The sequence below is a fragment of the Desarmillaria tabescens genome (genome assembly GCF_030435595.1).
Source record: "Desarmillaria tabescens strain CCBAS 213 chromosome Unknown EV420scaffold_45, whole genome shotgun sequence".
NCBI classification, from domain to species: Eukaryota; Fungi; Basidiomycota; class Agaricomycetes; order Agaricales; family Physalacriaceae; genus Desarmillaria; species Desarmillaria tabescens.
In genome coordinates this window covers 251079-277176 of record NW_026848344.1, presented here as the reverse complement: position 1 = coordinate 277176, position 26098 = coordinate 251079, and the positions used below count along the sequence as shown (strand labels likewise).

Genomic DNA, 26098 nt, shown 5'->3' with positions numbered 1-26098 from the left:
TATTGTGCTGTCACTGATGTTTTGAGTCGCCAGCGGCTTCTGTCCAGTCAGCACGTGATCCTACTGACTCCGTTTTTATATCGGAGATCGGGCCGGTGTAAGCCGCGACGACGTTTTTCTCCTCTACTACGAATGCCAACACACCGACACCACCATCAACTGATAAGTTAGCCATGACGGCCTATCATCCGCTTCTTGAGCCATTCGTTCTTTGTCTCTTTATTTGCTTTTCATAGCATGGCACTGGCAAGGACGCAAGTTGGAGCCGGGAGGATAAGTATCGGTATGTAGCTCACTTGTGCTTATATCTCCCTCTGCTCACCGCATTATCTCCACCGATTCGTCATCCAGGTATTAGAACAAAGATATAGTCGATAAATACCAAAGATTTCTGAACTTATCTCTAAATGTATCCTCTCGCGGTGCTTTGAGCATGTCTTCTCGAAGGTCGATGTACGTTTACTTTGCCTTTCTAGTTTGCGTCGTTCATTTACTCTGGGCTCAATAGGACACTTCCGACATCTTAAGCTGTGCGCACTTGCTAGATTCAGGTCTGACTGACTGAGTTCTGGATGAAACGCGTCGACCACGTGCTCCCGCTCGGTCTGCAATTTCCTACCCTAATGCATTGTTCAAAAGGCGACATAAATCGGACACGACATCATGCTGTGCGATAATGCTACGAATGCCGTCTTCAGGTGGACTGTTCAAACATCCGAAGTCGAGCGCTTAACCTTTTTGATGGTACTGGTCCGTTGACGTTCGTGCTGTGGATTTTGTTGGGTGAGAATGATTCCTTTCCTCGATGGTGAGATACACGTTAGTCTCGGTCTAACCCCATACTAATCGGTGGAAAAGGCGAATCAACAAACATCTGTGCATCAAGTCGGGCTTGCCTTGGTGAAGGTATTACCCCCCAACATTGGCCACGTCAGTCATTTGTCTATTATGCCTTTCGATAGCTAAACCTGTAGACCAGATCACTTGCAGGTCGCCGCAAACTAGACGCATGCTTTCGAAGCATATTGGGAGGCAATTGCTGTCCACTATGTGAGGCCCATCGTGCTCTTTCGCATCTGTAACTACATGTTAATAAACAGATGGCAACTGTGTAGCCGAACTCAAGGAGGTCTGTTTGGCAATGCATCGAAGCCGGGTCCTGGACCAATCGAGATGTACTCTAATGTTCGTTGTACACCGTTCGCGTACACGGAACCTACTTTTTCTCAGTAGCTGGGGGCACAAGCATGGACTCCACGCGTTTTGTCGGACATCCGCCGCCACAAAGTACGATTCCCCGAGAAAGGCCCGACTGCAAGCGAAGCATGTAGTTGAACGGAGTCCTCTTTACCCGCTTATGATACCGTCTTCATGTAATTCATTGCACTCTCTCCGCATCGGTGACAGAGCCATGTAAGTGCAAGCGTTCACAACGCTTTTCTTAGACGTTGAATTCGTTTTATTTTCAGAACGTTTCTGATCTGCTATTCTTAGCTCCTTATCGATACGCCATCTCCGAGGATCCTGAGCTCAGAGCAGAAAATCATGAAGCACATGAAGGCGATTGATAATGCCCTACTGCCGTCCTTTGCCGTTACAAGGTCAAGGTAGTGGAAGAGGATGTAATGGGAGTAGTATGTTGGATGCGCGGGGTAAGGCGGGAAGAATGATTATATCGACTTCCCGACAACGGATCCCTAGCGGACGGGCTCTGGTAAGGAAATGGTGACGGTGCCTCGAGATGTCTAGTGTAAGTAGTCCCAAGTGTTTCCTCGGTATCCGAAAGATCTGACCATGACCGCATAGTATGGTGCCATTAAGGTCTATCCTTTTCAACAACATGTCTATTTTGTTGGCGTATCGTCTGATTGTCAGACTCCACCGGGTGAGTATCATTTACACGACTTCCATCAATTAACGTCAGTTGACGTGATCTGTCCGCAGGATGTTCTTGCGTAGTTGAAGAAGGAAGGGCAGCCCGAAAGGATGCACCCGAATGTTCAGAGGATCACTCGCGGCTTCTGACCTTGATTCGGTGGTTTCAACGTTCAACGTTCAGGATTGCACGGTAAAACTTGTACTAAAAGATCTTATGAACTTCACCGCTTCTCCGGGCCGAATTTTCCGTGTGGCCGAAAATTACTGGGATATCTTTTCACTGCTTCCGTCCGTTTGTGCCACTTCGGGCCTGTCTTTCTTCATCGTTCGAAGTGCTGCTCCTATATTTACTTGTCAAGACTTGGGCTGCTATCTCCTCGGCCATTGATCAACAATTTCCGTGAGAGCACGGGTATCCAAAGTCTAAAGATAACACGAATGAGCTTCTTTTCCTTTCCGATTCGGGCACACGACCATTTCTCCCGACCCGGACATGCCGTAGCTTCATCTTCTTTCCATGAAGTATCATAAAAGCCTACATTTCCAGCTGTACCCTCACAATTTCATCACATCCCTTCATCTTTGACAATGGCGTCTCAAGAAACCCCGTTCAAGATTGCTATCTCAGACGACGAGCTCCAGCTCCTCCAACAAAAACTCTCTTTGATCAGGTTACCAGACGAACTCGAAGGCTCCGGGAAGAAATACGGCGTACCATTGAACGATATCAAGCGACTCGTGGCTCGGTGGAAAGACGGCTTCGATTGGAGAGCCCAAGAAGCCGCTCTCAATGCTGAGCTTCCTCAGTTCACTCGTGATATCGACGTCGAGGGTTTTGGGGTGCTAAACATCCACTACGTGCATAAGAAAAGCGAGGTGGAGGATGCTGTGCCGCTGCTCTTTGTTCATGGATGCGCGTGCTTTCCCAGTCCTGTCTACTCATGCGGTGGCTGATGTATAGTTGCAGGGCCAGGAAGCTTCATCGAAGTGCGGAAGATTCTCCCGTTGCTGACCGCGTCGTCGCCCGATCACCCGAGTTTCAATGTCGTTGCGCTGAGTTTACCTGGATATGGGTTCTCGGAGGACAGCAAGAAGCAAGGGTTCAGACTGGCCCAGTATGCCGAGGTATGGCTCTCGCTGGCATAGTCGCCCCGTTTACTCAAAGTAACTGAAGGTGGCTGAGAAGCTCATGGTATCACTAGGATATAATGAATATGGTACGTGACGGTCGTACCCTTTGAAGAGAGGAGCATCCACTGACATTTGACTTCCAGTCACGCAGGGAGGAGACTGGGGAGGTCTCGTGAGTTTTCGTCTCTCACTGAATTCTCGTCGTTTGCTAACGTGGGTCATGAAGATCACACGGAAGATTGCTAGTCTCTACGGTGGAGAGCATAGCAAGGCTCTGCACACAAATACGCCCACGCAAGTATATTGGTCTCATTTCTCTGCCGACTTTGCTGACCTTTTTGCAGAGGACGCCGTCCGACCATCTACGAGCCGATCCTATTCATTCAGCACCTCGTCACACCGTACACAGAGACGGAGAAAGCTGGCCTCAAATGGAGCCAGTGGTTCCGCACAAAAGGCGAAGGCTACTTGATCGAGCACGCTACGCAGCCTCAAACGATGGGATACTCGCTCACCGACTCTCCCGTCGGTCTGCTGGCATGGATATTCGAAAAACTTGTGAACTGGACAGATGAGTACCCTTGGGAAGATGACGAAAGTATGTGGTCCAGTGTCATACACGACCAAAGTGACATATTTTCTTTGTAGTCTTGACATGGATCTCCATATACTGGTTCTCGAGAGCAGGGCCTACAGCATCTATACGCATATACTACGAGGTCTTCGGGTCATCCGATATTGGAATGATGACACAGAAACTTCCTATACCACTCGGGATATCATACTTCCCAGCAGAGCATTACTGTGTTCCTCGGCAGTGAGTAATCTTGGCTTGTTCTCCGCTGTGACTGACCCTGGGATGATTAGCTGGGCACGGACGACCGGGAACGTCGTCTTCGAATCAGAGCATACGAGCGGAGGACATTTTGCTGCCCATGAACGACCTCAGGATCTGGTGGATGATGTGAGGAAGATGTTTGGGAAGGGAGGACCGGCGTTTGGGGTTGTTCCCGGGAAGACGGGTTATAGGTGAGAGGAATGAAAGTATCCCTGCCTATTGTATGACGTTTCATCCGGACAACATTTTGTTTTCTTTGTACTATACATATACACAAGCAATAATCTTTTTGTCAGTGAGCACGCGGAAAATGAAAACCTTACAGTTTCATTCTTGCCCCAAATTTGAACACACCTTCCTCGGGCAGTTTATGCAGGTTACCTCACGGTCAATTTAACTCATCTTCTTCCGACGCCGTGGCCCGTCAATATCACCTCTGATGACATTGAGTGACAAGGCTGGGATGTGAAGATGTGCTCACCGTCGCGGAAACCTTTATATATCGTGTTTTCATGCCACCCCGATGTCGCAAAGTGTCGGTGACAATGATAAAATCGATATCCAAGACAAACATTACAGGCATTGCATTGTTGGCAGCAAGTTAGCAGCCTCTTTGTTATACTGGAAGGATTAGCTGCAAAGCCAATGCCTTTTTAATTCAGTGACCTATGGCCTCACAACAATCTCGCAAATAAGATAACTATTATGACCCTGGTAAGACTTTTTTTCGGTACGAATATTGGCCCGTACCTGATCAACCATCGCATTGTTCGTGAACTGTGCAAGCTGAATCTGCAAGCCGAGTGGCGGACTGCAGCGCCATTTGCAACTAGTCTGAGTCAGATCAGAATATGCCGTCGGAAGGTGAATTCTGTCCATAGCTATATTGGCCAAGTGGAAGGCTGGTTAAAGCAGGGAAAGTATGTCTAACAACGACAACCTATAGCACAGATATAACAAAAGTGAGGTACATCCCTGCAGACGGACGAAGATATTTCTTACAGATACCACGTTTAACGCTGACCTCCGGATACTGTTATTCAACGGCAGGAAACCACGACGGACGGCAAGATATTGTGTGGACAGCTATACTTTAAGTCTATAATGGTTCATCATGTCGCGTAAAATAACAGTCCTCAACGGGATCGATAGCAAAGGAATGAGGTAGAAGGCAGAGCAAAGCTTCAGGAATCGTCAAGATGAAAAGCAGTCGTTCATTAGTGGCTGTGCATCGGTCCAGATTTCTTTTGCCTCGTCACAGCAGCGCATAGCGTCCCTTCTTAGCTTCAGCCAAGTCCGTCGCCAGATGTCGGTGACTGATTTGGTGCTGTTCTCGTTGAATTTAGGCCACTCATTGAAAAATGCACTAGATCTCGCATATTTATTGTCTATTAAGAAAAGCTTTCTTCATAGGAAGATAGCTAACAGATTCCGCCGGGTCCTCTATATTCAATCATCAACACGCCAGGTCAGTTTATCATGGCCTTGACACCCACCGAAATAATCAGGCGCCTTGAGAACAGAAAATCGACGAGAGTTGGTCGTTGTATTCCGCAAACCAGTCCAGGCTGGCGTCGCCACTACTGAACAACGGCTCGAAGCAGTTGTCGTCGGAGTAATAGTAACATACACCACAGCTGCCGGTATCCGTCTGGTTGTAACTGGGGCCGAGATCAGTGAGCGACAGAAAGCAATGCCTCAAATGACACTTACGAGCTCACGACGTTGTCGCTGAAACCAGTCCAACCATTACTGGCGGTGGTGTTGAGACACTTGCCGGTGGGGACCATGTACTTCCAATCACAGTTAACGTAGTACGCATCATCGCAGAGACGGATGTCAACTGCCGAAGCGATGGGCGCCATAACAGCGAGAGAGAGAGCGATAAACTGGGCGATGAGCTTAACCATTTGCAAAGGCGAGATGAACAGATGTGAAGAAACGTATGGCCTTTATATGGAGAATGGAGACGTCACTTGAAGGTATAAAGGGTACGGAAAAACTAGCCACAGTCGGTACACGTACCTACCGAACCTCATCTTGATGAGCAAATAATGGTGAAAACACAAGAGATCACCTATTCTTCGAGAGGATAAATGGAAGTCTGTAATGTTAGAAGAATGACGCCTTGTCAAGCGCTACCCGGGGTTTGCACGCTAGCTCTATTGGTAGAAAGGTTGAATTGAGTCCATTTAATTCAAACTTATAAGTCGGCTTAGTTGCATTGTCACTGAATACGACGCCTCCGAACGTGGTACGAAATTAAATCTAAATTTGCTACAAAGTCAGTGATTGAGGGTTTTGTCAGCCCTAACGCACGTACATGTGGTGATCAGTAGAATCTACGTTTGATTGGAGGGGAACTCCGTGCTCGGGCATACGCCACCACGCAGACAATCAACACGTGCATAGTGAAGACTCATAGCATTAGTTGGACGACCGCACTCGTTGAACATGACTTGGCGAATGCCGTACCGAGATGAATACGTTGCTGCTATCAAACTCGCGACTAAGAGACGTGTCGCTAGCCCGACCGCGCGCGCGCACGTGTGATATGACAGAAGTCATCCCCGTACCTGCCTGACTTGCAAAGACATAATGAAGTTCGGTACCGCTGATAAATGGATGCGCGGAGTTTAGACCAGAGCAAGAGAAGACTCATACAATCAAGATTTAGTGATATCGTTCCGAGCAGAGTCGATCTCGGACTTATGTAAGTTCTGACTTCGGAAAAATACCTGGTGCAGACTGTTGACCGTAACGGCATCCCTAGGATTTCACGCCACAGTGGTACCGGACGTTACTAGTGGCATCGTCGGTGTGACGATTATGTGTCGTATTTGAACGAACCTCTTAGTAATCGATGAAAGATCTCTGTAGAGTACGTAGCTGACGCGCCTGGTTTTCAAAGTTCTTGTTGCTTGCGTGACGGATGTCGATAGCATTTGCTAGCTGGATGCCTGTTTTCTCTAAGACGAAGCCGGAGCTTTGGGAAATATTGGCGGTCCTGTGCGCATAGCGTCCTGTAAGTCATCACGTTACAAAGAAAATGACTGTAGCGGACGTACATATGCACATGACGATGGCAGAGAAAGAATGAGACGAGTTAAGTTGATACGAGATAGATAATACAACCGCCGCAAGAAAGATGTGCTCGAACTTGGCATAAGAATGAGGCTCTAATATTAGAATATCTGCGTGTTCAGTGTATGAAAGATTATTGCTCGTGTATGCGTATAGTACAAAGCGAAGAAAATATTGTCCTGGTAAAGTGCACACACAGACCAATGCTAGTGCTTGAGGCCGGTAGGTTTGTCGCTGTTTCCCGAATTAAATCAGACAACTAACAGACGGGAATATCCCATTCCTCTCACCTATAACCCGTCTTCCCGGGAACAACCCCAAACGCCGGTCCTCCCTTCCCAAACATCTTCCTCACATCATCCACCAGATCCTGAGGCCGTTCATGCGCGGCAAAATGCCCTCCGCTTTTATGCTCGGATTCGAAGACGACGTTCCCGGTCGTCCGCGCCCAGCTAATCATCCCGGGGTAGTCACAGCAGAGAACAACGCGATGTTACTCACTGCCGAGGAACACAGTAATGCTCCGCTGGGAAGTATGATATGCCGAGCGGTATAGGAAGTTTCTGTGTCATCATTCCAATATCGGACGACCCGAAGACCTCGTAGTATATGCGTATAGATGCTGTAGGCCCTGCTCTCGAGAACCAGTATATGGAGATCCATGTCAAGACTACAAAGAAAATATGTCACTTTTGTCGGGTATAACGCCGGACCACATACCTTCGTCATCTTCCCAAGGGTACTCGTCTGTCCAATTCACAAGTTTTTCGAATATCCATGCCAGCAGACCGACGGGAGAGTCGGTGAGCGAGTATCCCATCGTTTGAGGCTGCGTAGCGTGTTCGATGAGGTAGCCTTCGCCTTTCGTACGGAACCACTGGCTCCATTTGAGGCCAGCTTTCTCTGTCTCTGTGTACGGTGTGACGAGGTGCTGAATGAATAGGATCGGCTCGTAGATGGTCGGACGGCGTCCTCTGCAGAAAGGTCAGCAAAGTCGGTAGAGAATACCAATATACTTGCGTAGGCGTATTTGTGTGTAAGGCTTTGCTATGTTCTCCACCGTAGAGGCTAGCGATCTTCCGTGTGATCTTTATGTCCCGCATTAGCAAACGATGGGATTTCAGTGAGAGACGAAAACTCACAAGACCTCCCCAGTCTCCTCCCTGCGTGACTGGAAGTCAAATGTCAGTGGATGCTCCTCTCTTCAAAGGGTACGACCGTCACGTACCATATTCATTATATCCGAGTGATATCATGAGTTTCTCAGCCACCTTCAGTTATTTTGAGTAAGCGGTGCGACGGCGCCAGCGAAGAGCCATACCTCGGCATACTGAGCGAGCCTGAACCCTTGCTTCTTGCTGTCCTCCGAGAACCCATATCCAGGCAAGCTCAGCGCAACGATGTGGAAACTCGGGTGATCGGGCGACGATGCGGTCAGCAGCGGGAGAATCTTCCGCACTTCGATGAAGCTTCCTGGCCCTGCAATCATACATCAGCCACGTAGACAAAACCGGGAAAGTACGCACATCCATGAACAAAGAGCAGCGGTACAGCATCCTCGACGTCGCTTTTCTTATGCACATAGTGGATGTTCAACACTCCGAACCCGTCCACCTCGATATCCCGAGTGAACTGGGGCAGTTCAGCATTAAGAGCGGCTTCTTGGGCTCTCCAGTCAAAGCCGTCTTTCCACCGAGCGACGAGACGCTTGATATCGTTCAATGGTACGCCGTATTTCTTCCCGGAGCCTTCGAGTTCGTCTGGTAACCTGATCAAAGAGAGTTTTTGTTGGAGGAGCTGGAGCTCGTCGTCTGAGATAGCAATCTTGAACGGGGTTTCTTGAGACGCCATTGTCAAAGATGAAGGGATGTGATGAAATTGTGAGGGTACAGCTGGAAATGTAGGCTTTTATGATACTTCATGGAAAGAAGATGAAGCTACGGCATGTCCGGGTCGGGAGAAATGGTCGTGTGCCCGAATCGGAAAGGAAAAGAAGTTCGTTCGCGTTATCTTTAGACTTCGTATACCCGCGCTCTCATGGAAATCGTTGATCAATGGCCGAGGAGATAGCAGCTCAACACATGGTCCTTGAATATGATTCTGGTGCTCTGAACAACGAAGAATACCGAATGAGAACATTACAGACAGACGAAAGTGGGGCAAAACCGTTCCAACGATTTTCTGATTTACGGATTCCGGCCCGGTTTTGACAATCGGCTATGAAGTGACGTTTGTTTCTTTCAGTCCAAGTTTCGTGTGCGGTCCTGAGCCATCGAATCACAGCAGAAGCCGCGAATGATCCTCCGAACGTTCGGGAGCACACTTTCCAGCTGCATCACGTCTGCAACTATGCAAGAACATTCTTCGGACAGACGTCAACTCGCCTTAATTGATGGAAAGTATAAGATACTCACGCAATAGAGTTTGTACAAACATACGCCGTAAAATTTACGCCCCTTGTGGAACGGAGAGCGATTAATAAGCTAATAGCGAAAATTCTATACACGACCATAGTTAGACACTTCAGATGCCCCGTAAACAGTTTGGATGCTTACACTAGAGATTTCGAGGTGCCACTTTCGCCCCAATGCCTATCTAGGGATCCGTTCTCGGAAAGATGGCTGTAAACCACTTCGCCCGCCTCGCTTGATTCATCATTCCCTTTGAATCTTTTGTCACCAGCCTTGGCCTTGTGACGGCAAGAGGGACACCAGTGCATTCTTGTCGCTACGGCCTCCATACGCCTTGCCACAGCTTCGAATTCACGACCCTCGGAGATGGTAAATCGAGAAGTAGCTAAAAATAGCACAGCTGGAAATGTTCTAAAAATAAATAAATAACGAATTAGGCGACTAAGAAAAGTACTACGAAAACTTGTACTTACGTGACTTTGTTGCCGTTGCGGATAGCATAGCGAACTGCATGGAGACATTATCATAAGTGGGTGGAGGGGACTCGTCGTTCGACGACATGCTATGCAGTCGAGCCTTCTCAGGAAGTCCGTAGTAAGGATGAATATCCGACGAAGCAACGTGTGGAGCCACTGTTCCACCGGTGTGCTCCCAGTCTCTTGAGATATTTTAGTTCCTAATGTCCGCGGACAGTAAACATGACGTACCGATTAGTCAACTCCAATTACTCCCGTTCCTCAGCATGGAATCCGGCTTCGATACATTGAAGACCGGGCCTCCATTCCTCGTTCGTAGTCGCTGAATTCAGCTATAGTCATGCTTTCTGTTTTCCGAGATGTAGCTATAAATGCAACTCAGCGCGACACGACTCACATAGCCGTCTGGGTTCGGAAATATAGGGCCCGTGCCCGATGTGGTGCGAATGATCTAGTCTGTAAAAATCAGATTAGTTATCGAAAGGTCGATAAACCGATGAGCTAACCTTAGACCTAGCCCTCGGACATGGATTGTGAGACGAACCCAGACATTCGCACATTCGCCTTTACCGCTGATTAGTACGAAGTCTGGACTGACACTGACACGGATCTCACCATCTCGGAGGGAGTTCATTCATATCCAACGCAATCCACAATTTGAAAGCATCAGTCACCAACCTACTCCGCATCATATCGCGACCAGAAAGCTTGAGCACTTGAGGTTGAATGGCGGGATGATCCGCCTGGATATAGTGATCGCTTCGTCTCCGCCATACCATATCTCCGTATTCCATCCGTGATGTACGCTGCGACGTTGACCATCGATTTGGAGGAATTCATAGCTGGATAAGACAACGAAATGGGAACGAGTCGTGCTTGGTCCGGACAAAAATCGGAAAATACACTGGGTGACTTCCTTTGCTGAGAACATTCTATACTGCGATATCAGCGAGAAGAAACGACAGAGGAAAGAAAACGCATGCCGACGATGCCTTGAAGTACAGCAAGAGGAGGCATTCGAAACGATCTAGAAATTTATCGAAAAATTCTTCGTACGGATACCTGGATGAACAGGTGAGTGGTAAGAATGCAGTGGGCAGGAGGAGTCGCATACATACTAGAGCTACGTAGCCCACAATACGATCTGTATCCTTCGACTCTCGTCCTTGCCGTTGTTCCTTGCCATTGTTGTCCTCTGAATAACTTTGGGAAGAAAAGATAACTAGCACGAGACTTGAATGATAGCCTGTCGGCGTCTTGGTGGAGGAAGACTGGAAAACTGGATTGATTGGCCATCTCCGCTAATACAGCTCAGGTAAATAGAAGTAAACTACTCCTACCAACCTCGATGGCTCGTTGTGAGAAGTAATGACAGTCGTAGCAACATTATCTACTAGTGCATGAGTCCGAAATGACAGCGAATATGCGCATTCCCTCTGAATCCTTCCGACTGCCGTAATCCTTCGTCGCAGACCAGCTGCGCCTCGCTGACATCAGCTGCAGATGATGTCGACACGGGATAACGAGGGTCAAGAAATGTGGCTGTCACGCTGCAATGGCTTTACAGAGTGATAAATGCCAATGGAGGTTGCAAGGATACATGAAATGAGAGGAAATGAACTGGGGAGATCTGCGAAATTGTCAGCTCCTTGAACGATATCACTAGCAACTTCGAGGGTAAGGTGATCTCCTCAAAGCCAAAGGAGAGTGATATCTTCCTTGACAAGGGCAAGGGACTCGTGCTATAGGCGAAAATGGTGCAGCATCATGGAAAGACAGAGAGCTGCCATGTAAGACATTGCTGAGACATTGCAAGGAGAGCGCTTTTCAAAGTCAATGACGAGTGTGAGCTGAAGGGGAGAGTTGGGGACAAAGAAATGGCGAGATATAGAGTATTTGTGGTGGTGGTTATTCGTGGGACCTTTGCTCATGGAAGAAGATTATCCTAACGTTGATCCCGGTCCGGAAGGGACCGGAATCCACAAGGTCACGTGTCATTCCGAGACTCGCGACAGATTCAATTTGATTTCGCGACTCGTTACCCTGTCCTCGGGGCTAATACTAATCCGGCATATAGCTCCAGATTTCCAAGATACACGCTTCCAACATTTACTCTTCGTCCCCCTCATCACCTGGATGCCGACTCAAGCTTGGCTTTGCAAAAATGCAGACTAAGGAAATGTTCTCGGTGGTCGGAACACGATGCTATAACCGAAATGAACTATTTCATCTCATTGCATTTCCCGCAAACCCATTACACGTGTCAGCTTAGCTCTCCGTTCTTCGTCCCTACTCAAATTTAATTCCAAAAGTACCTTGGGAGATGGCTGGTATGCATCACAGCCAGAAATGCTCCCGGAACATCCATGCAATTATTTCTTCTCCGTAGTCGCGTTCTCTATCGTTTGTGTTCTTCGTTCTGCCATTTGGTATGTAGACCTTTCCTCGACTTTTTGTCTTTTGATTCATACTAATTCGCTATAGATCTCTTCAAGTCTTCGACGCGTCCTAGCCTCCTAGGATTTCATTTCTCGATTCGGCTCAACTCCGCAGATAGACCTGGTATATTTTTGATGCTTTCTTTGGATGCCATCGAAGGGAGATACATGACAGGAAGAGATCCAATTCGTGAGTCGTTTAATTTGTTTATGTATTCTTTCGGCTAATCATTGGAATAGATAACTACATGGACTATTCATGCGACCATTGTATGAATGAATTTACCATCAGTCAGGCGACGTGGATAAGAATGCAAGTGCCAACATACTGATGAATATCGACTTGAAAGGTGTACTACTCATCAAACAACGGGTACCTCTCGATATCGCAGCGGGATGTAGACTATAATAAACAGTAAATATAGCCTACCTTTATGCTCAGCTTGACTATTCAATTTGATACCACTACTATCGACAACTTGACAACTTGCCGACGCCACAAGATAGCCGCATCCTTACTTGGTCGAACAACGTATTAAAATAAGATTGCATACATGTCTAACATTCAACGATTAATTCTCGTAGATCATCAAAGATGCTAGGCTCAACGGATCCTCCGCACCCTATGATATATCTTCAGCCTACATGGGATGATGTGAATAGAATCGGCGCTGACCTTAAGCACCCTGAGAACAAAAGATCGACGAGAGCTTGTCATTGTTGCCACTTGCACCAAGCCAGTTCTGTTCATAGTCTCCGTTGTTGAACATTTGACCGTGACAATCCTCATTGGCGAAATAATAGCATTTCCCGCAGGTGCCAGAGTTCACCTGACGGTATCTAAAGCCAACACTGAGGATGAAATGGAACATTGAACGAAGAGGATACTTACGAGCTCACATCATCGTTGTGAAATCCAGCCCAGCCAGCACTAGCACCAGTGTTAAGGCACTCGCCCGTAGGGACATTGTACCTCCATGCACAGTTGTTGAAGTACGCATCATCACAAAGGAGGATATCGATAGCAGAGGCGAGGGGTGCCAGGACGGCGAGAGATAATGCGACAAAAGTGAATGTGAGCTTTGCCATTGCGAGTGTGAATGAACGCTTGGGAGATGGGGTACTACGAAAACTTGCCTTGTACTTATATCAGAAACGCAGAGGTTCAAGAATGTCTGTAGAGATAAAAGTAAGAGATTAGATGACATACGGAATGGTGTGAGTCATAGGATCTACGAGCTACGACCGCCCGAGAATAACCCGAATCAAACAAAATACGTCTAGCTTGGTCATCGGAAAGCGGGGATATTTGTGAAGTGTATAGTTAGGAAGTGCCTGGAATTCTGGAGGAAGTATATCATTGAATTCGGAAGGAACATTGAAGTCACTAGTGGAGTTAACGCACCTATAGTCCACGGACAAGGCTGATCAGGAGGACAAGTCGTATTCGTTCGTTCAGATCCACATGCAGAAGGAGCTTAGAGAGCGTTGGAATTTTAACAGTTGAAGACAGTCAAAGGCATATGTTATCGAGGCTATCGAGACGAGTCCCTCTTGGCTTCGCTACAAAGAAAGGATCAGAAGCTAAGATCATCGCCGGTGCCGACGTGGCATGAGCATCTTGAACACTCTGAATGCTTATCAGCAAAACTTGGCAGCAAATCGTTGGACGATACATCGATAAGTTCTCAAGAAAGTATTGTTCCGCTCTCGATGGGAACGGGGATCAAAGGTACTCGTTCGATACCGGAATGAGCTAAGTGCCAAGAACGAAGCCAACGGAGAGGTTAAAAACAATATAAGCAGGGACAAACCGGGAGCTACCTGGAGCAGAGGCGCAAAAGTATCACAAACCGGCGGTTGAGATTAAGTTCCGAATAGCAGGTTCATTCCGAAGGAGTCGGCAACACATACCGGTTGTCGAAAGTGCCGAAAACAAATACACGCCCACGTGCACGAATTCAATCTTTTCGGGGCGAAAGCTGCATACTCATGTGTTGGAAAACGGGGTATCGGTTCGTTCCCAGTGTCACATGTGCGGTAGCAAGCCAATAGTATTGCGCTTGGCTGAGCTCTGCAAACGCATGAGGATCTACGCTACAGTACCTACTTTTATACTAAATGTACTTTTACTAGAACTTTCCACGCTTTTCCTAAGACTTCTACCTTAATAAGCATCTTCGGCATGATGCCGGATTGCCAAATCCCAACATCATGCCACCGGCAGCTATGGTGTATGCTGCTATTTCGCCAGTGGCGGTTGCTTCGAGTTGTTTTTCAGTAGTGGCGACGCTAGCTTGGATTGGTTAACCCAACTTTATAGTGTCACGGATATCAGTCAGGTATTTTTAGTCGACGGCCACCGACTACTCACCGTACTAATCATCGCGAATATCAGAATTTTCTTCGATTTTCTTTTTCTTTCTTCTACTTTCTTTCGGTACTCTTCTTGTATATTCTATTGACTAGTATCTTCCAGAACATTCGCTCAAATACAATATATAGTCGAGTATCGTAGTACGCTCGAGGGTCATCTTAATTTTACCTTCTTAACTCCACAACCTAGTGTGAACCTAAGTGAAAGAGGTCGGTTACGCCAAGCGCTTTTCGGATCTCCTTAGCTACGCCTAGCGCTTGCTAAACTCTCGGACGGAGCCTTCTTGGTAGAATTGGACCTACTAATACTTTACACTCGCTCTCGGCTTAGTCTTTAACTGAGTACTACTGAATTGCACCTTGAAGAATTAGCCATAACCATAACATATAGACTGATGCTTGAATATGGAGGACCTAGCGAGTCCGTCTGCCTCAAGTCTATGTAACCCAGACTTCGTTGAACCGAAAAAATGAAGTGAAGTATACGTGAGGACTGTCATGCTTGGGGGGTCACGTTTGCCGAGTCCTGGTCATAACTGTAGATTCTAAAGACAAGCGGAAGGTCAGCTGAACTAGCACACGGTTGGTCGAAGCTAGTCGAAAGCAAAGGAAAAGAACTGCGTCACAACGGTATTTTGGGGAACGTAATTTCTTTTCCCTTGTTCAATTAGATTCTTCTTGGATTTGGCCCTATTTCGAGAAATGCTTGAGCAGTAATGCTCATCGATGATTACAGTTATGGAACGCGTCTGTTTCTGTCCAAAGGGGTTCCTCGTCGAGCCTGGCATCAAGAAAAGACTATTAGAGTTACCGTGGCTGTACGAGCCGTCGGAATCAACCAGCTCCGAACCCGTTACTTACCGTACCCGCAGTTTTCTTTTCTTTACCGTTTACCACCATGTCAACATACTACGTATAAACAAGCTGCTCCCTTTCGTTCCCTCCTGTGCTCGAATCTCAACAAAGACGCAGCATGAGGCACCAAACGTTAGTGATACAAATTGCCAGTTTTCACTTTACTTGGTCTTCATTGCGATTTAGAGGGTGTTCTGAGTCCTAAGTGCCCAGTCAGGACTCGCGGAAGAGAAGGGGGGAGTGACAACATACCTCAACAGCTTTATATCCTGGAAATATATTTCAGTGTCGCTACATGATACGACCGTGATGACCATGCACAAGAAATCTTTCTTCAACAGCTCTCCGAGAGAAAGGGTTAGGTAGACGTGCGGTCCCTCATTGCGACCCCCCCTTTGAATTATGCTCGGGACCATTTTGACTGGGTAGAGGGGCGCCAACGAAGAGAAATAAAATTACGGTATGCAGTGGTTGTTGTCACAGATATTGAACAGGGCAGAGCTCAGCTCGAAGTCAAAGACAAAAAAGAGATCATGACGTGATGGCATCACTGTTCCGGCCATTTCCCTTTTCATCCACTACCATCACTGCCGTCGGATGGCGTATCTACGAATTTCTTATTAGGTTGCTCATCACTAACAGCGTTGCGATGACTGGCCTTGCTGATCTTCGGCACAATGGAGATGAACTAGTAATTTGATCCGGAAGGATCCCAATCTTAGGGTAGGTCCCGTGTGAGACTCGCTTGATTTCTAGTAATATGCTCTCTTGTCAACCCTCTACCACTTCAGGAGAGATATCATCCAGACATCGAACACGTCGCAGTCACTGTGACATAGTGTATTGGTTTCGAATTTCCGGCTGTCGTCGCATGCACGCAGCAGGCAGAGTTTGCGGGCACTATCATGGGAATTCGTGTGACTCTATATCGCCTTTTCCTTCAATCGAGGAGGGACGTCCTCTAAGTCTACGCTCAGCCAGTTTATTGTGGTACGGCATATCTTCGTGACTGTGTAGCTCAATCTCCAGCTGTTGCCATGCACTGTCTGGTCTGCTTCTCTCAAGGAGAGACAACGATGCGTGTGACCTAGGTAATGTAATATAAATACTGGAGGAGCTGTGAATCTTGAATCTTCGAGAATGTTATGAAAGATGTCGTGTTGAGTGACCCGCACATTGTCATGCTGGCGTAGTTTGGCTACTCCCTGTGAGTTCCACATTTTGTGCATTGATTGACTTATTCGCCAAGCCCGTTCACTTCTTACTGGCGTGTTTTGAAGTGGAGTCAAACTTGAAAAGAATCGTGAAATTGCGTTGATGACAAATTACAAACCCTGAATGCCTCTCTTTGTTTTCTTTTCTGCGCACCTGGAAATCGATACTCACTTGATGGAAACGACACATCTAAGCGATGAACATAGATGAAAATACCAAGTATATATATATACATTATTTAGCCACAAGAATGCTGTTCACAATATTGCTTCTAGATTTCTTCTAGTCTTAGCATCGGATGCGCTACTAAGTACTGAATAATTTGTACAATTTATCTTCCAAATCAAGCCTGTGCCGTTCGAAACAGTCACCAGTATCATGCCATTTTCTGAATAACAATAATGGGCCTTAAAACTCGAAATCAATTCCACCCTTTGAATGATTCAGACCACCTTGAATTTCCGTAAGAGGAATTTCGGCATCATTAGGACTGATGCTAAGGTTGCCGGAGCTCCGGAACGGAAGCCTGAGGACCTTGGGAGCATCAGATTCTTGGCGCCCTGTCACTGCTTCTTGCCTCCTTCGTGAATTTAACCTAGACGCGGTCAGCTTGAAGCAAGATCAGCTACAGGGGAAGGACATGCATGGCTAGCAAGGAGTTAATATAGACTGACGATTATCCTTTCAGCCATTATCAATACTAAATGGTAAGAAATGAACCAACGTTTTGGCAATATGAAATCTATGGCCAGGAAAATCAGACAATCGGGCCATGCAAGATACTAGAAATCTAGGTGAAATCCTTTGAAAATGAATCAAGTGGAGGATAACATGCCGAAATAAGAACAAGCAGCGAAAACACGCTGTTGGTCTAAGATTAGTAAATCTGCGTGAGGAGCGTGATGCACAGTTACCTTGTGATCACCCCCGATATCAAGACAAGCCGCATTAAAACCAAAAGGGCAGTAGACGTGCTGCGATAAATTCATCTTCGAAGTCCCAAATTCACAGAATGGAAATCACCCACCTGGAGAATATCGTGGTGGCCCTGCTTTTGTATAGGTAATAACACATTAAGACGGCGATGATTATGTCGGCTATCACCACAGAAGAGAAAAAAGCATAGATTGTTCGCTGAAATACATCTTAGTATGAAAAAGGATGAAATCCATGGACCGCCGCCCACGTACTTTAACTTCTTCAGTGGGAACTGAAGACAGTGTCTTCGTAATATACCTATAGTAAATAGATCCAGCTGTGAGTGCCATCGAAGAAGCGATGAAAGATTCTATTACGTATCATAGATCGCGTCTGGCATTCCTTTGTGAGCACGAGAATACAAGAATAGGATAATAGAATAATATCTCACAAATTCCTGAACCTTTGATTAGATTATATCAATTCACGCAGCTAGGCAAATGAGATAGTCGTACAACCCACCAAACACAGCAGCTACGGCCAGAAACTGTCATCAGTTTGTCATTAACAGATTTATCTCATAATCAAGTGGATGCTTACCACGATCCAGGGAAGGATTCGATGAAGGTGTCCCCCGACTAAAAATAACTTAAAGATATACAATGTCTTCAGTAATCATCATACGAACGTTTCCAAATCCGAATGGCATAGATACTGTGGTGCATTGATAAATGAGTTTCAGATGTGGCAATTCACGAGGATGAGTCAACCGACACTTACGCTTGAACCCCAACAACTATCAGAATCTAGGACAGTTACTATCAATTATAGATATAGGGAAGATGGATGCAAGACACGCACATGAATTAAATACTGCAGCTTATAATGGTAGCATCGATCAAAAATTGTCAGAAAACAAGTGAGAAAAAATTACCTTGAGGCTCCTACAGTGAAATGTTGGTCAAAATCGTACGGGAGGTAGGTATTTCAGTGTCCGACAGCGTACCATACGATTTCAGTCAGTGCGGGAAAGTTACCGAATGAATCAACCAAGTAGAAATATACTGCGTGTGTAGTCAACGCGACATGGATTGTGTCAAGTATCCTACGGAAGACCATGTTCAGTTATTGAGGGACTCGATAGAATTGAAATATACCTACCATAGTGCTGCTACCTGACTCAGATAGAACAATGAGAATAGGTGCAATTGGATTTTCCAATGCTACAGACGCACCGAATATCGGTAAAGCAACCAGTCGTTTGGGTATTTCCTGTAATATCTTGCTGCTTGTAGATTCGTTATGCCAAATAAACTAGTGGCCGTCATGCCGAGTGAACAGACTGAGCGAAAGAAAGAATCAAAGCAAATGTTCTCACATGGCAGCAACCGTCGCCCCAATGTAAGCAGCCCCGAATGACTTTCCTAATGATGGAAGCTGCGTTGACATGGCTAGGTCTGGAGAAGGGTGAGGAGTTCGTTCAGATACTATCTTCAATCTTGTTTATAGGCATGATGAATCAGTGAAAAAGTAAACAGCTGGTCATCGCGGGCTTGCATCCCGGCCTGAGATGCTTGGGCTGTGTCAGAACCTGGGTTTCAGAGTTATTTGTGCCGTTACATACATTAGACCAGAGATTGGGATGCGCCCCATACAATTAAGTGTGAAAATTACGCTGATGTGCACCTCCTTCAACTTTGCCAGCATCACAGTGAAGGACATAGGTACAGCTTGGCAGTGGCTATCATTAGAGGATACTCTCAAGCATGCGACCGATTCACCGGTACGGTGTATTGCCGTGTCCGATGCATTAATATTGAGATCGAGGAGCATCATAGCGCTTAGAAAAGACCGGGAAATATCAGAAGGCAATGTAAACTACTACCATGAAGATTGAATACCTAAGACATCCGATGCTGAACCCTTATGCATTCAACGAGTGTGCGATCACTGGTTATTCATCTCGAGCTCGAAACACCACTTAAACATGTGCACCGCATACATACCCATCTTCTACTCATCCCGAACCATGTGGCGGTGACACCTCTGACATATAAGTGGGTACGAATCCTAATAGACGGAAGCGGACTTCGGCGGTGATTGCAGACCAACGAACACGGTGGCACTTCGGAGATTGAATTGTATGGCCGGGTCAAGACTCCGATTGGCCATCACCATCATCGAAGTTGTTCAACGCGGTGCTGTATTCTTGCCTTACATCGCATGAGTCCCATGCTCATGTTATATCACGCGGATCGACTTGTATCAGCCGCCGATCAGAGCCGAGCGCTACCCCATTATTGCCCTCATGGTGTCCTCAAATTTAGGCTCTGGAGCGGCTTTAGACTCGACAACCCAACCGCATTCCTTCAATGCTTTCTTTGGGCATTGGTCTTGCACTAGTGATCTCTTTGGCTGTTATTGCTTGGCTGTCGAAGCCAAAGCATTTACCTCTACCACCCGGGCCAAAACCTCTACCGATACTGGGAAATTTACGTGATTTTAGGCTCAAGGAGCTCTGGATAAGCACTACAGCGCGGTCTCAAAAATATGGTACGTGATTTGGAAATGTCCTGCCTGCTGTAACACGACCAATGGGTGTTCAGGCGACGTCTGCTACCTCCACGTCCTCGGATGGAGCGTCATATTTCTCAGCAGTCCAGATTCTGCATATGAACTTCTCGATAAACGTGGCGCTATTTATTCTGATAAGCCCCAGCTCGAAACGATGGGAGAATTGTCAGTAACTATTTCAAGATTCTATTATATGAGCCGTTCTCAGCTAACGTGCATATTTTAGAAGCGGTTGTGAAAATTTGGCAAGTCATTATTCCTCCTCCATGTCGGAGGCGAAGTAATCAGAGGTCATTCACAGCTGCCTTTATCAAACGATGGTGAGAAATTCAAGCGACAGAGGCGTCACATGCAGCATACTCTCGGGCCTCGCAGCATTCCCTTGTATCATGAAATGATCCGGACCGAAACTCAGACCTTCCGAATACCTCGGTCACATTCGCAAGTATGCTGGAAGTCTGACCTTGTCAGTCATTTATACACTTCGCGCCACGTCTTCAGAAGACAAGTTCCTTGTTATAGCTGAAGAATGCCTGTCCATCCTAGCAAACGAACTCACAGCCGGGAGTGGAATTTGGCCAGTGGACTTATTTCCGCCACTCAAATATCTACCTTCGTGGATGCCCGGAGCTGGTTTCAAGAGAAAGGCAGCTATTTGGAAGACAAAAATGAAGAACTTCGCTGACCAGCCTTTTGAGTCTGCCAAATTGAGCACCGTACGTATAATTTCAGCTACATCATTTGAAAGTCTCATCATTAATGATATGGACGCTTTGTAGCGAGAGGGAACAATTCTTTCATCATTCTGCTCCAAGTTCCTTGCCGACGAGACACTAAGTAACGAGGAAGACGAGTTCAAGCTCAGTGCGAACTCCATGTTCGCTGCCAGTGCCGATACCGTACGTATGTCTGTGTATCGTTCAGAATTAGTTCTTACCTGTGGATATTACTTAGACTGTAACGTCGATTTCACAATTTATTCTGGCTATGGTCATGTACCCAGACATTCTGAAGAGAGCGCAAGAAGAAATCGACCCAGTTATTGGCAGAGATAGACAGTCTCTACCTTACGGTACGTCCATGAGTTGTCTTCTTTTTGATATTTTATGCTACGTAATTTCCAGTCGACGCTGTGATGTCAGAAGTATGGCGCTGGGGTGTGCCCGTACCGCTCAGTAGGTCTCCTTGACTCCGACGACTTTAACAGTTTCATGCTGTATATCTCAGACCTGCCTCATTGCGTAAGACAAGATGATGTTTATCGTGGCATGTTCATACCCAAGGGCTCGATCGTATGTGCTCATTTTATGGAAAGACTCTTCTCTTAGTTAAAATATCTCAGAATTCCAGGTTATCGCAAACATATGGTGTTTCCATTACACTCTAACGCTTACTATCAGGTTAACCTTGACTATTATAGAGCTATACTCCGAGACAAAACACTCTTTCCCAAGGCCGACGTTTTCGATCCAGACCGGTTTGGTCCTGATGTTGAGTCGGAGTTGAGAGAAAAACGCGATCCCCGAAACTACATTTTCGGATTTGGTAGAAGGTACGCCTTCTTTTGCACCCAGATATGCTATTTACATTATCCGCCGAATAGGCGATGTCCAGGTGCCGACTTGGTTGAATCATCAATCTGGATCCTGATTGCTACCATGATTGCGACGCTCGACATCAAGAATCAGTAGACTCCAAAGGAAATACTGTTGAGCCTATTGTGCAATTTAGCAACTCGACCCTCAGGTACAGTCTAAGAGATTTCCGTCATACTTTTACCTAAATTTATTGTCCTTTCAGAGTTCCGGATCACTTTGTGTTCAACCTCAAACCACGGTCAGAACATGCGGTGTCGCTACTGGCATAAGTGTCAGCTTTCCAGTGTGAAAACTGTTCGACATTAAGTACGAAGGGTGCCTACACGTACAATCCTGTATGTCAACTTCGTTAATTACTATGCGATTCGTGTTTTCGTATTCATGGTGAAGTTTGGTTTTTACGATGTCCGGGGAGCTGTAACTGTCGTGTGCAGGAAGGAGCCATAGTAGCTGTCTCCGGAGTCCTGTATTCTGCTTTGGCGCAGGTTATCCTCCTCAAACTTGGAGAAATCTTTGAGCGACAGGGCATGTCGCTTGTGGACATATACGGCTTGTAGATTGTGGGAAAGGCACGAAGACAAACCGAAAGTGGCGGTATCTATAACTCCGACTACAATTCAGGATGCGAGAATAATAGGCAAGAAAAGAAATGTGTGTGTCTTCACAGTTGGAATGGTACCTCACCCAGAACGGGACTTGTCAGTGTTTACCGTCGCTAAGATGGGATGTTGAAACTTCACGTATTTTGCCTCGACGCACTTCATGACTATCGCAAGGTCAGGAAGTTCAAGAGAATGGGCGCAGCCCAGACAGGCCGTGTTCCAATTCAGTCTGATACCCTTATATCTTCCTGTAAATCTTGTCACTGCCTACGAGTTGACCTCGTACGATAATGTCACTTGAGGTGTGGGGTGCATCTCAAGTCCTGGAGTATAGTTGGTAGAATTGTCATCTTATATCCTGTAAAACAGGTAGCTCATTACGACATTTCCTAACGATCTCGGCGGCTCAGCGGTAGGCGCCTCCTACTCCGGGTTCGAGTCCCGGCAGTGTAGATTACAATTCTCGGTATTTTGTTCATTTTTCTTCTGAACAATGCTCGCGTGGTGCAAACCGAGGACTAGGAGTCTGGAAGGAAGTGCATTCTTGCCTGTTCGCATTGTACTAATCGTATCAGCCACCCACTTATACTGAAAGAATTGAATTAGTCTCGTCGTTGTAGAGGTATGTGATGACTTTGTCGTGATGGCAAGGGCGTGAACACAAACGAGTTCACTGGTTTCCTGAACTTGTATCCACGCAATTTCCTTTCATATTTCTCTATGATAGGGAGCTCAAATATCTTTCTAATGGACAACGAACATACGTTAACCTTACTTCAGGCTCCCAGAAACGAGCGACTTTCTTTGGGGGCGAAACATACATCCTCTCTGTTGGTGTTAAACGTGGATAAGTTACGAGGTCTACCAAAAGTCAGCGGCTCAAGTTGACTCGTGCCAGCCTCAGGGATCGTTCCCGTGGCCAGCGTCGTAGTCCTCGACCTGCTAAGCAACGCGAACTATAACCAGAGAGAAGATAATCCCGACGAGTGGAGATGCCTATCGATTTCGTAAGATGAAGCCTTGTAAGTAGAAGGACAAACAACAGACCATATCAGCGACAATTGGCAGACTGCCTTTTCCTCTCTGAGCTTGAAGAACCGCAATATAGGTAATAAGGTCTGCAGTATTAAGAGCTCCGCTTTCGATGACAATGCGAACCACAGGCATGAGACGTCCTCTCTTAGAGGTATTACTTGTGATAGCCTTCATGCGGCTCTCGGACCTCCAGATACGGTAAGCGATAAGTGCTATGGGACTCGCTTAGAATATTCAAGGGACAAGGAATTCAGAAACTGCTTACATGTCGATATCGCATTGGCAGCAAGCGAAAGGATAAGTATAGCGGTTCCATAGCTCGAAGGTGTCTTCAATATGAACGCGCCGGTATCTCGGTGTTGTGTGGCCCAGATTGTCATATATGCGAGCACTAAGCAAAAATATTCTATTCTGTCCCCCATTGTGTGCACATAAAGACTCACCGGCACTGCTGACGGAACACAAGATCGGCAGAACAACCAAGTACCAAGGATAAGCCCAAACGACCCAACATCTGCATATCTACAGACAGCGAATTGAGTATCCACGTTTCGAGTTAAATATGGGAATATTTGTTACCACGATAGCATCACCGAGGACCATCATCGTGAAGAAAATGGCGCGTTTCGCGGCATTGACAGGTATGGTAATATTCGCTAAGGTGGTTTGCCTCGTGGCTCGGCCCATAGGTACAAAAGTATTGAATATTGTTACACAGTCTACGGCAAGTTGAGCAGTGGCCAGGGAATACATGAGTCTATTCTGCTTGGAAGCGCCACACAAGGGGTGGGGAGAACGCCAGGAGCCTTACAAAGATGTTGCTAAAAGGGTATAGTTCGTGCTCGCTCGATTACGCCTGCGTAAGAGAACGCAAAGGGTTCCCATTGTGAGTATGGTGAAGACTCCTAGACGAGGATAAATAACCGTTAAGACCATAAATGGGCTCTGGTATCCACAGCCTACCGTATAAGCAGGCCTCTATGACGAGGCCAGCGAGTTCAGCGACATCACTTTGCATAGGCATGATCTAATACCGAGTAAATGATGGACAGAGACTACAAGGAGATTCTCAGAGCCGTATTTATAGCAGAATAGTGATATACCATCAGATAGTTCCTTCCTATGGCTCTTATCACAATATCAGGGCAGTGTCCTAGATGAACTTCAGGGAAATTTCATGGACCAGCTAGCGCGGAAACACGCGGCACATAACGGTGGCGAGTAAAGCTTCCAGTAGTAAGTCACTCACAGCAGCACGGGAAATTTTCGATACGAATGCCTGGACGTTCGAGAGTCCCCGATCGTAGAAGGATGATCAACGTAGGGAACTCCATGAATCATGAGCCAGTGAGCCTATGATACGCGATTCTGTCAAGTTCATCAGATATGCAGATGGTATCAGAAAGAAGTATCAGATTGCGACCTCCAGCGCCAACTGCTTTACGTCTGGCAGAAATTTATGCAAAATCTCTATGATCCCATCGGGTTCGCTTCGTTATGATATCCACGAGTTGAGCTCCCATTCCTAGGCGGTCTAGGAAATAAGTAGGCAAGAGTTCGCAGTGTCGGTGTCGAAGGTAAAATTCGCTCGGAAATTTGACAATTCAGGGTGATCTCTTGTCTCCGAATCTTGTTCTTCGTGTAAAAATATAATATTTGGAGGAAGAAGAGAAGGCGGAAGGGTCGGTTTGAGTCTGATTCCCATTGCCGAACTGTGGTGTCTGGCCACTTCACACATCACCGAAGTTTTGCAACTGTTTCACGCACACTGTACATATATCCTTTCTTTTAGCAAATGTGGCTTGAATACGCCACATAGTAACCGCGAACAAGGTCGAGACACACCCTGACGATGCTCCTTGCGATCATACATCCACGTATTCGTAGATACGCTATTGGGGTGCCCATCACGGTCGACGACAGCAATGATGGGCAGCTCGTACCCTTAACACGACTTCCTAATACTACTCCGCGATCCCAGCTCCGAGGTCTCCATCACGGTCCCCGGTCAGCTTAGCAGAGAAACGTTATTCAGGTCTGTTTAACACGTGCATATTTCGTAGTGGCAGGGTATATCTATAGCTCTGTTGATTTCCTTTCAGAATGAGAACAGCAAAACTCACCTGAAAGACGAGGCAAGCCTAAGGAAATAGAAAGTATGTCCAGCAAATAAGTGGTTGTCGTTGTATGCTTTAGCTTCGTTGAGTTCCGCAGCTGTTAATCAACACGCAGGAGACGGCCATCGTAGCAATGGCAAGATGGCGGACGAGTAACGCTGTCGTCACTAGTGAGCACCCCAGTAGTGGTGGAAGGAAAGAAACGCGAACGAACGTACAGTCACATCACGACCTCTGTTTACCTCCCATCCCGTCGACTTCGAACCCTTGACGTCTATTACGACTTGACCTTCTTCCAAAAGGCTATTGCTCTCTCTGCTCTAAAGGTTCCCGCTGTTCAGCTAGCACGGGTCTTGATCCCGAACGAAGGTGATAGGAGACTATGTTTCTTCCGATCCTTTCTTGTTGCTTTTTGAATTGAAGAAGCGCACTGCAGATCTCCTCGTCATTAGTTATACTTCATTCTCCAGTGTAACGAAATTCCCTACAAAAGTCTAGACTTCAAGGAATGTGTCCACAGCAATGCTAGGAAGGATAGTCACGGAAGATAAT

The 26098-nt window shown here is 46.6% G+C and overlaps 8 protein-coding genes across 8 annotated transcripts; 2 read left to right on the top strand and 6 right to left on the bottom strand.

The window, feature by feature from the left end:
• Positions 1-2466: 2466 nt before the first annotated feature.
• Positions 2467-4042, top strand: EV420DRAFT_1622456 (Alpha/Beta hydrolase protein; the record flags this gene model as incomplete). The annotated part of the gene is made up of 8 exons (XM_060475808.1): positions 2467-2806; positions 2846-3003; positions 3053-3095; positions 3153-3181; positions 3236-3307; positions 3379-3607; positions 3658-3826; positions 3877-4042. 8 exons carry the CDS (start codon positions 2467-2469, stop codon positions 4040-4042), a joined length of 1206 nt encoding a protein of 401 aa, XP_060326044.1.
• A 1140-nt stretch (positions 4043-5182) lies between these two features.
• Positions 5183-5757, bottom strand: EV420DRAFT_1767665 (uncharacterized protein; the record flags this gene model as incomplete). Its single annotated transcript, XM_060480929.1, has 3 exons — positions 5183-5290; positions 5344-5508; positions 5561-5757. The coding sequence occupies 2 exons, from the start codon at positions 5755-5757 to the stop codon at positions 5352-5354; spliced, it is 354 nt and encodes a 117-aa protein (XP_060326043.1). The 3' UTR covers positions 5183-5290; positions 5344-5351.
• Positions 5758-6952: 1195 nt separating this feature from the next.
• Positions 6953-8782, bottom strand: EV420DRAFT_1767664 (Alpha/Beta hydrolase protein; the record flags this gene model as incomplete). The annotated part of the gene is made up of 9 exons (XM_060480928.1): positions 6953-7165; positions 7222-7383; positions 7433-7601; positions 7652-7905; positions 7952-8019; positions 8074-8102; positions 8160-8202; positions 8253-8410; positions 8458-8782. The coding sequence occupies 9 exons, from the start codon at positions 8780-8782 to the stop codon at positions 7138-7140; spliced, it is 1236 nt and encodes a 411-aa protein (XP_060326042.1). The 3' UTR covers positions 6953-7137.
• Positions 8783-9077: 295 nt separating this feature from the next.
• Positions 9078-10612, bottom strand: EV420DRAFT_1751259 (uncharacterized protein; the record flags this gene model as incomplete). The annotated part of the gene is made up of 8 exons (XM_060480361.1): positions 9078-9293; positions 9346-9429; positions 9487-9727; positions 9816-10000; positions 10071-10140; positions 10216-10274; positions 10325-10390; positions 10434-10612. The coding sequence occupies 8 exons, from the start codon at positions 10610-10612 to the stop codon at positions 9209-9211; spliced, it is 969 nt and encodes a 322-aa protein (XP_060326041.1). The 3' UTR covers positions 9078-9208.
• A 1836-nt stretch (positions 10613-12448) lies between these two features.
• Positions 12449-13655, bottom strand: EV420DRAFT_886071 (uncharacterized protein). The gene is made up of 3 exons (XM_060483875.1): positions 13149-13655; positions 12933-13096; positions 12449-12879 (listed from the first exon to the last, which is right to left on the bottom strand). The coding sequence occupies exons 1-2, from the start codon at positions 13343-13345 to the stop codon at positions 12934-12936; spliced, it is 360 nt and encodes a 119-aa protein (XP_060326040.1). The 5' UTR covers positions 13346-13655; the 3' UTR covers positions 12449-12879; position 12933.
• A 4449-nt stretch (positions 13656-18104) lies between these two features.
• EV420DRAFT_1647911 (uncharacterized protein) lies at positions 18105-19069 on the bottom strand (the record flags this gene model as incomplete). The annotated part of the gene is made up of 10 exons (XM_060478093.1): positions 18105-18167; positions 18221-18258; positions 18309-18334; positions 18401-18426; positions 18482-18493; positions 18555-18564; positions 18627-18725; positions 18782-18795; positions 18856-18934; positions 18999-19069. The coding sequence occupies 10 exons, from the start codon at positions 19067-19069 to the stop codon at positions 18105-18107; spliced, it is 438 nt and encodes a 145-aa protein (XP_060326039.1).
• Positions 19070-19992: 923 nt separating this feature from the next.
• EV420DRAFT_1622454 (cytochrome P450) lies at positions 19993-21885 on the top strand (the record flags this gene model as incomplete). The annotated part of the gene is made up of 10 exons (XM_060475807.1): positions 19993-20173; positions 20227-20363; positions 20496-20578; positions 20610-20910; positions 20974-21093; positions 21149-21266; positions 21319-21369; positions 21422-21486; positions 21595-21746; positions 21798-21885. The coding sequence occupies 10 exons, from the start codon at positions 19993-19995 to the stop codon at positions 21883-21885; spliced, it is 1296 nt and encodes a 431-aa protein (XP_060326038.1).
• A 1451-nt stretch (positions 21886-23336) lies between these two features.
• EV420DRAFT_1714619 (uncharacterized protein) lies at positions 23337-24301 on the bottom strand (the record flags this gene model as incomplete). The annotated part of the gene is made up of 5 exons (XM_060479677.1): positions 24009-24301; positions 23873-23951; positions 23695-23820; positions 23442-23641; positions 23337-23390 (listed from the first exon to the last, which is right to left on the bottom strand). The coding sequence occupies exons 1-5, from the start codon at positions 24180-24182 to the stop codon at positions 23337-23339; spliced, it is 633 nt and encodes a 210-aa protein (XP_060326037.1). The 5' UTR covers positions 24183-24301.
• Between the last annotated feature and the right edge of the window lie 1797 nt (positions 24302-26098).